Source organism: Rutidosis leptorrhynchoides, chromosome 4 (assembly GCF_046630445.1).
Source record: "Rutidosis leptorrhynchoides isolate AG116_Rl617_1_P2 chromosome 4, CSIRO_AGI_Rlap_v1, whole genome shotgun sequence".
Classification (NCBI taxonomy): Eukaryota; Viridiplantae; Streptophyta; class Magnoliopsida; order Asterales; family Asteraceae; genus Rutidosis; species Rutidosis leptorrhynchoides.
In genome coordinates, this window is record NC_092336.1 from 607,776,336 (window position 1) to 607,785,236 (window position 8,901).

Sequence of the window (8,901 nt, forward strand, 5' to 3'; positions counted from 1 at the left end):
GAGCTTACAAAGTAACTAATATAATCAAGCTAAGGGATTTTTGATCTGAACTCTTATGTATATTCTTTAGTAAGTTACTTGTGCCAAACACATAAAACATTTGTAAAAAGCATGCATCTCATCCCTGTAAAAACGTAGTAGGGACTGTAGACTCACCTTAGCAAAAGCACTTGTAAAGATCTTAGCAAATCGTACTGTTGTCGAAACTTTTGACTTGAATAACACAACCTAATAAAGTAAATCATCTTAAGTATACACTAATAGATCAAATTTAGTCAACCCATAGTGTACATAAAGTTCTAGTGCTCAGACTGACTCAATCAAACAAGTAAAAGTCAACTAATCCAAGCAAGTCAACGAAAGTTAACCAAAGTCAAATCAAAAGTCAACTCGATCAAATAAGTCAACTAAATTCAAACATCTCAGTAAGTCATGCAAACATAGTCAACGAATCATACTTAAGTCATATAACATGTTATCGCTCGTAATTTAGTAAATCGCATTTCCCGCATCTTAAAGTAAACCTTCGAAAATCACATGTCATGAAGAAATACACTCATAGCACATAGCACATAATTCATAAAATTATGATCAACTCCAGATCATAACTAGACTTAAAATTGATTCTAAAAAGTCCGGCAAAAGCCTCATACGATAATTAAAAGTCCAATATCAGAAAGGCTCAAGTTCAGGTTCATTGCAGAAAATTCTGCTCGCGCGTCAGTTTTAAAACATTTTTCATAAAATATAGAAAATAGATATTAACGAACGGCCAATTGGTGTCATCTCAAGACATCACAAAATTTAAGTGATAAATTAATCAGAAACATTAGTTTAGCCAATTCGTACAGATTTGCAAAACACTACAGACTCATCAGTTTCTAAACATCAATCGGACATATCATTTAGACGAACATATATCTCATGGAAATTTACCTTCTCGCAAGTTCTCATACAAATGAAACATGTAAATTAACATATAAACTAACATATTCCAGAATTTAAAAGTCTAAATCAATACCTAGTTCATTCTAGAAATTTTTATGTAAACTTAAAAACAGATTCAGCATTCTTTACGCACCAAAACTTCGTTCGATCATATCGGAAGCTTCATACAACCTTTTAACGCAAATATTTAGTCTAAATTGCATAAATTTTTACAAGGAATAAAGTAGCATAACTTTCATAAGATAAAACACAAAGCATGCAACTCAGAAAATTCGGATTTCATGCAAAACCTAACGAAAACTTCGATTAAGCATATCTTGATCATACAATAACGAAATCACGCAAAATCGGAGTCTAAAATTAATAACTTTTCGATATCTTTCTAATTAAGCATATTACAAAGTCAGATCTCATGTCAACTTAATCAGATCATCAATAAATAAATTCGTTTTTCAATCAAACAACGTTAATTACGCAATCAATTAACAATTAACAACACTAGACACCATTAAGTGAGCACTAGACTCTAATACACTATGTAATTGATCAAAAAAACTGATTTATAGAGATTAGGGTTTACAATTATACATTTCTAACACAATCAATCAACATTACTAGATGTAGAACGATGTAACGAGCAACTTTGATCTTCAAAACTTGTCCTAATTTTGAGTGGTGATGATGGTATGGTGGTGGTGATGGCCGACGGCCTCAAGGGGGAGGGAGGAGAGAAAATTGTCGATCAAAAAGAATGGGGGAATGAGGGTTTCCATTCACTTGCTAATTATTTATATTTAGGGCCCTAATCAAGACCCATCTAATGACCCACTAGCCAAAACAAGTCCAATATGGTGTCCATTGGGGGGGGGGGGTCGGCCGAATGGCCTTCTCATGGGGTCTCGGGCTCAGTTTTCGTTAACTCTTGGTACGCGCGTGGTTCGTTTCGAGTGCCGTTAACCGTACCGGGTCTCCGGAACGTTAACTAGTCGTTGAAACGCAATCACCGAGTTTAATTCATTAAACTATCAATAAAACTAAAATAATAATTTCCTTAAAGTCAATAATTATCGAAAATAATTATTGTGTCGTTTTTCTGAGTTCCGTAAACTGAAAAGTCTTCTAGGCGATTAACCTCATCGTAACATTTTCTAGTTCTTTCGCTAACCGAAATAAATCGTAAATTAATATAACATATTAATTCAAACATTCTTCTATTAGGTATGTATTTAATTTAATTAAATACATAAAGTTTAAATAATCACCGTTAAATACTTAACGGACAAGTAATGATAGTAAACGGAAAAAGTCGGGTTGTTACATTACCCACCTGTTATGAAAAATTTCGTCCCGAAATTTTAGTGGTCATCCGCTGTAGTCGTCTCTTCGGGAAACAGTTGCGGATACTTAAGTCTCATCTGATCTTCACGCTCCCACGTGAATTCCGGTCCTCTTCGGGCATTCCATCTAACCTTAACCAATGGAATTCTACTTTGCTTTAGTTGCTTAATCTCGTGATCCATAATCTCAGCAGGTTCTTCAATGAAATTAAGCTTAGGATCTACTTGCACTTCATCTAAAGGAATCACCAAACTTTCATCTGATAAACACCTCTTCAAATTAGAAACATGAAAAGTATCGTGAATCTCGCTAAGTTCTTGTGGTAGTTTCAATCTATACGCTACCGGTCCAATTCGTTCGGTAATCTCAAACGGTCCAATATACCTCGGACTTAACTTTCCTCTCTTTCCAAAGCGAACTACACCCTTCCAGGGTGACACTTTGAGCATAACCTTGTCTCCAACCTGAAATTCCAAATCTTTCCTTTTAAGATCTGCATAGCTCTTTTGTCGATCTCGTGCTATTTTCATTCTTTCTCGAATCTGCACGATTTTCTCAGTCGTCTCATGTACAATCTCTGGACCAGTTAACTGACTATCTCCTAACTCAGTCCAACATAAAGGTGATCGGCACTTTCTGCCATACAGTGCTTCGAAAGGCGCTGCCTTTATACTTGCGTGATAACTATTGTTGTAGGAAAACTCTACTAACGGTAGATGTCTATCCCATCCAATTCCGAAATCAATCACACACGCTCTTAACATGTCTTCTAATGTCTGAATTGTCCTCTCACTTTGTCCATCAGTCTGCGGGTGATAGGCTGTACTCATGTCTAAACGAGTTCCCATGGCATCTTGCAAAGCTTGCCAAAATCTAGATGTAAATCTACTGTCTCTTTTGGAAATAATAGATAGTGGCACTCCATGTCGAGAAACTACTTCCTTTAAGTAAATCTGTGCCAACCTTTCCATCTTATCCATTTCCTTAATCGGTAAAAAATGGGCAGACTTCGTAAGACGATCCACGATAACCCATATCGTGTCATAACCTCCTACCATTTTAGGCAACTTAGTAATAAAATCCATCGTAATATTCTCCCACTTCCATTGAGGAATCTCTGGTTGTGTCAGCAAACCTGACGGCTTCTGATGCACTGCCTTAACTTTAGCACAAGTTAAGCATTTATCAACATAGGTAGCGATTTCAGCCTTCATATTAGGCCACCAATACAGTGTCTTAAGATCTTGGTACATCTTGTCGGATCCAGGATGAATAGAATACCTTGTCTTATGTGCCTCTTCTAGCACTAGTTCCCTTAATCCGCCAAAATTCGGTACCCATAATATGTCGATAAAATACCGGGTTCCATCGTCTCGAGTGACAAACTTCTTATCAATTCCTCGAAGTGATTCGGTAGCAACATTCTCTTCTTTCAACGCCTCTACCTGTGCATCACGTATCTGAGAAGTAAGGTTCCTTTGAATAGTCAAGTTTAATGCTCTAACTCGAATAGGCTTAACTCTCTCCTTCCTACTCAAAGCATCTGCCACTACATTAGCTTTACCGGGATGATAGCTAATGTCACAATCGTAATCGTTTAACAATTCAATCCAATTTCTCTGTCTCATATTAAGCTGTTTCTGATCGAAAATGTGCTGCAGGCTCTTATGATCAGTGAATACAGTGAACTTCGTACCATACAGATAATGTCTCCACATCTTCAGTGCGAAAACTACAGCACCAAGTTCTAGATCGTGAGTCATATAGTTTAACTCGTGTATCTTCAATTGTCGGGATGCATAAGCAATCACTTTCGTACGTTGCATCAACACGCAACCATAACCTTGTCGTGAAGCATCGCAGTAAACTACAAAATCCTCGGTTCCTTCGGGTAAAGATAGAATAGGCGCAGTCGTTAACTTCTCCTTTAACAACTGGAATGCAGCTTCATGCAACTTTGTCCATTCATACTTCTTACCCTTGTGAGTCAATGCTGTTAACGGTCGGGCAATAGTAGAAAATCCCTCAATGAATCTCCTATAATAACCCGCAAGACCTAAAAATTGTCGTATCTGTGTTGGCGATTTAGGAGTCTCCCATTGCTTCACTGTCTCTATCTTCGCAGGATCAACTTGGATACCATTGACTCCTACGATATGACCCAAAAATTGCACTTCTCGCAACCAAAAGTCACATTTCGAAAATTTCGCGTACAACTGCTCCTTCCTGAGCATCTCTAGTAACAAACAGAGATGTTGTTCATGTTCTTCCTCACTCTTGGAATACACCAGAATATCATCGATGAACACAATAACAAACTTGTCTAGATATGGCTTACACACACGGTTCATGAGATCCATGAACACAGCCGGTGCGTTCGTCAATCCAAACGGCATTACGGTAAATTCATGATGACCATAGCGTGTCCTAAACGTTGTCTTTGATATGTCTGCTTCCTTCACTCTCATCTGGTGATAACCTGACCTTAGATCGATCTTTGAATAACATGCTGATCCTTGCAATTGATCAAACAAGTCATCAATCCTCGGCAACGGATATCTATTCTTGATAGTCAACTTATTCAACTCTCTATAATCGATACAGAGTCTCATAGATCCATCCTTCTTCTTAACAAACAGTACTGGAGCTCCCCATGGTGACGAGCTCAGTCGAATGAATCCTTTATCTAAAAGCTCTTGCAGTTGACTAGATAACTCTTGCAGTTCGGGTGGTGCAAGTCTATACGGTGCACGCGCTACAGGTGCCGCTCCGGGAACTAAATCAATCTGGAATTCTACATCTCTAGGCGGAGGTAATCCGGGTAACTCATCTGGAAAAACATCGGGAAATTCTCTAACAATGGGCACATCTTCAAGTCTCTTACCTTCCGATTCAGTTTTGCTTACGTGAACCAGCATAGCAAGACAACCTTTTCTCATGTGTTTCTGCACCTCCAAACAATTAATGAAATGTAACGGCATATTGTTTCGCTCTCCATACACCATTAAAGGTTTACCTTCAGCAACAGGAATGCGAATCGCTTTCTGATGACAAACAATGTCGGCTTTGTTCTTGGCTAACCAGTCCATTCCAACCACAAGGTCGAAACTTCCCAGCTTAATTGGTATAACATCTATCTTAAATGACATTCCAGCCAAAGTCAAAATACAATCACGGTAAACCTTATCAGCACTCATTAGATTACCATTTCCTAGCTCTATAGAATATAAGTTCTCTAAGGACGAAACAGTATTCTTAAGATTATGGCAAAAATCTCTAGACACAAAGCTTCTATCAGCTCCGGAATCGAAAAGTACATAAACATGTTGATTATCGAGAAGAAACATACCCGTAACTAGCTTAGGATCATCACGAGCTTCACTGGAGTTAATGTTGAAAGCTCTTCCTCTTGCAGGTTCATTAGCCTTACTAGCAGTTGGGCAATCCTTCTGGAAATGACCTTCTTTTTCGCACCCATAACACATATTCGTACCAGTTTTACACTAGGCAGCCAAGTGTCCATTCCTCTTGCACTTATCACACTTTTTCAAACAATCTCCCGGATGATGTCTGTTACACTTAGAACATAACGGAAACTTTCCCTTATAACCAGAATTAGCACTTGAGGTTGCAGCATTATTCTTAGCAGTATCTTGTTTCTTAAAGGGTTGTTGATTGTAATTCTTCCCTGAATTATTGTTATTGTTCCATTTCCTCTTATTATCATGAGTTTTAGTCTCATTTGAGGCAGGAGTCTTCCCTCGCTGTTCAACCTGATCAATTAACTTACTAGCCATCTCGACAGCTTCTTGTATAGTTCTTGGCTTCGAAGTAGTCACACCACTTTGAATTTTCTTGGTCAAACCGTTCGCATAAAGAGTGATCTTGCGACGTTCGGGAGTAACCATGTGTGGGCACATGAGAGCAAGCTCAAAGAATCTCTTATTGTAACTAGTCAAATCATTACCCACTAACTTCAGGTTCCGGAGTTCTCGCTCCATCTTAACGGTTTCTGTGTAGGGACAATACTCTGTGATCATTCGTCGTTTCAAATCCTCCCATGGAGTCTCAAAAGCCTGATCCATACCTACTGAGTTTGCATAGGTATTCCACCACGTCAAGGCGCCATCTCATAACTTAGAAGTTGCGAACTTCGTTCTATCCGCATCACTACAACCACTGATACGGAAGACTGACTCGAGCTTCTCAAACCAACGAGTCATACCAACTGGACCTTCAGTACCATTAAAGGAGCTTGGTTCACAATTCGAGAAGGTCTTGTACGTACACCCTGCTTGACCATTGTTCTGAGTATTGGTCGTATCCTGGGTTCGCTGATTCGTAGTGTTCACATTGTTGCTGTTGGTTCCATTACGGAGTTCTGCCACGGCCTCAGTCAATCCTTCGGTAATCCACCGACGAACATCAGCTTGGGAAGCTGGCTTGGGCGGCATTATCTTTCTGGTCAAGATAATACATTTGGTTAGTTTCAATGAAATCGATATATAAAATATACTAGCAACGGAATGATGCATAGTAACTAATATTAAATCATAGCGATTTTAGTAACACTTAGTGGTATGTAGTAGTGATACATAGTGTTTAGTAGTAGCAGTAGTATGAACAATGTACACTAGTAACCTTATCACTAATTAGTAATAGTATTAGCATCACCAAACATAAATTTCCATTAGTAACCCAACACTTAAAGAAATAAACTTTTTGTTCCGAAATTCATGCATAACCAATAAAAGTAATATAATCCTCATGTCATAAGTAAAACCACATAAGTAAAACCACAACTAATAATGTATGTGCGAGCATCATAAAATAAACAATAATAATCAAATAATGTTCAATAGCGTGGAACAAATTTAGTCGAGCGGTCTCTATTTGCGTTTCTGGAGTTCCTTCAACAAATACTCGACCATTCTCTCCAAATTTTCGACTCGCAACGTGAGGTCACTAGGGTTGTTGTCATTAGCAGCAGCAGCAGAGGTACTAGGTTTAGAAGTAGATGTAGAAGCGTCATAGGGATGGTAACGTCGACACATCTTAAGTGTCTGGTTATCGTAACGAATACTCTTACAAAAGGGATTGTTGCCTCGAGCAGGTCCTTTCGGTATCCTACGGTGGCCTCTCGGTCCGTAGGGGTTAACATGGTCGGGTTTAACAAAAGGTGGCTGGGGTGAATCGGGTATATCAGGTTCGGATTCGGATTCAGGCTCCGTTTCTTCCTCAGAATCCTCTGCCGGTTCTTTTCCTTTAGGCTCATTCTCACGCTCGGGTTCCATCTCGGGTTCCGATTTGGTATCATCCACAAATTCCAGTATCGTATTTCCTTGCGCTTGCACGGTTTCCTCGGATTCCGTGTCGGAGTCGGTAAGAATGATAGGATTGGAAGTAGTCATCTAGCACTCAAAGAAAGCACAAAGTTAGTAACTTAATAATCATATCATATTAGATACCAAGTATTCATAGCAATTTCATCTATTAAGGTTCATGCAACCTAACGAGTCTACGGTTACAGTCTAGACGCACTAGTTGTCCAAACGTTCGACTCTCTAATGCAGCCTAGTCCTAGGTAACCGATCTGCTCTGATACCAAATGTAATACCCCGTCAAAATCCACTAACGGAATATTAACTCCTGGTCCTACAGTTTAGCGGTCACGCCCTCTATATGAGACGATTCCAAAATGTATTCACATTAATCATGAAAACAAAGTCATTTATTAAAGAAAATGTAACTGGAAACATTTGACATCAATGACCATAGTTTATGAACCCAAAACATCAGAGAAAACTATTTAAATGCGAATCTTTGTTCTTGAAATAAAAATAGAAATCATGCTGGACGCCGTCCAGTTCTAGCAGCAAACAGCAAATAACTTCAAATAAAGCGGAAGCACTAGCTCTATGTACCTGAGATGAAACATGCAAAACGTCAACAAAAACGTTGAGTGAAACTACAGGTTTAGTAAATCATTTCATAAGTAAGGCCACAAGATTTTCTTAGAAAACATCACTGGAAAAGTATACATTATCATGAGCACTTGATTATAAAGCTTTAACCTTTGCGTGAGCTGAGCACACGTCTTTAGTTTACCCTATACTGGCGATACACTGATCAAGTGTACGTGTTACAACTACACAAGCACCTGTTTAACGTTGCGGTGAGGTTTGTCAAACCTAACGGTACCGTCCCTATAAGTCGAGCTTACAAAGTAACTAATATAATCAAGCTAAGAGATTTTTGATCTGAACTCATATGTATATTATTTAGTAAGTTACTTGTGCCAAACATGTAAAACATTTGTAAAAAGCTTGCATCTCATCCCTGTAAAAACGTAGTAGGGACTGTAGACTCACCTTAGCAAAAGCACTTGTAAAGATCTTAGCAAATCGTACTGTTGTCGAAACTTTCGACTTGAATAACGCAACCTAATAAAGTAAATCATCTTAAGTATACACTAATAGGTCAAATTTAGTCAACCCATAGTGTACGTAAAGTTCTAGTGCTCAGACTGACTCAATCAAACAAGTAAAAGTCAACTAATCCAAGCAAGTCAAACCAAAAGTCAACTCGATCAAATAGGTCAACTAAATTCAAACA

General features: G+C 38.5%; 1 protein-coding gene across 1 annotated transcript; it reads right to left on the bottom strand.

Annotated features, from left to right (window-relative positions):
* Positions 1-1,073: 1,073 nt before the first annotated feature.
* Positions 1,074-5,483, bottom strand: LOC139842997 (uncharacterized). The gene is made up of 2 exons (XM_071833089.1): positions 5,032-5,483; positions 1,074-1,140 (listed from the first exon to the last, which is right to left on the bottom strand). Exons 1-2 carry the CDS (start codon positions 5,481-5,483, stop codon positions 1,074-1,076), a joined length of 519 nt encoding a protein of 172 aa, XP_071689190.1.
* Between the last annotated feature and the right edge of the window lie 3,418 nt (positions 5,484-8,901).

Bases quoted from the DNA above. Each gene is read 5' to 3' on its own strand.
- LOC139842997 (XM_071833089.1), bottom strand. From the start codon at position 5,483: ATGAGTGCTGATAAGGTTTACCGTGATTGTATTTTGACTTTGGCTGGA. The intron at 1,141-5,031 runs GTATAGACTTGC...TATGCAATTTAG, and splicing joins GCACCTGTAGCGCGTGCACC to ACTAAATATTTGCGTTAAAA.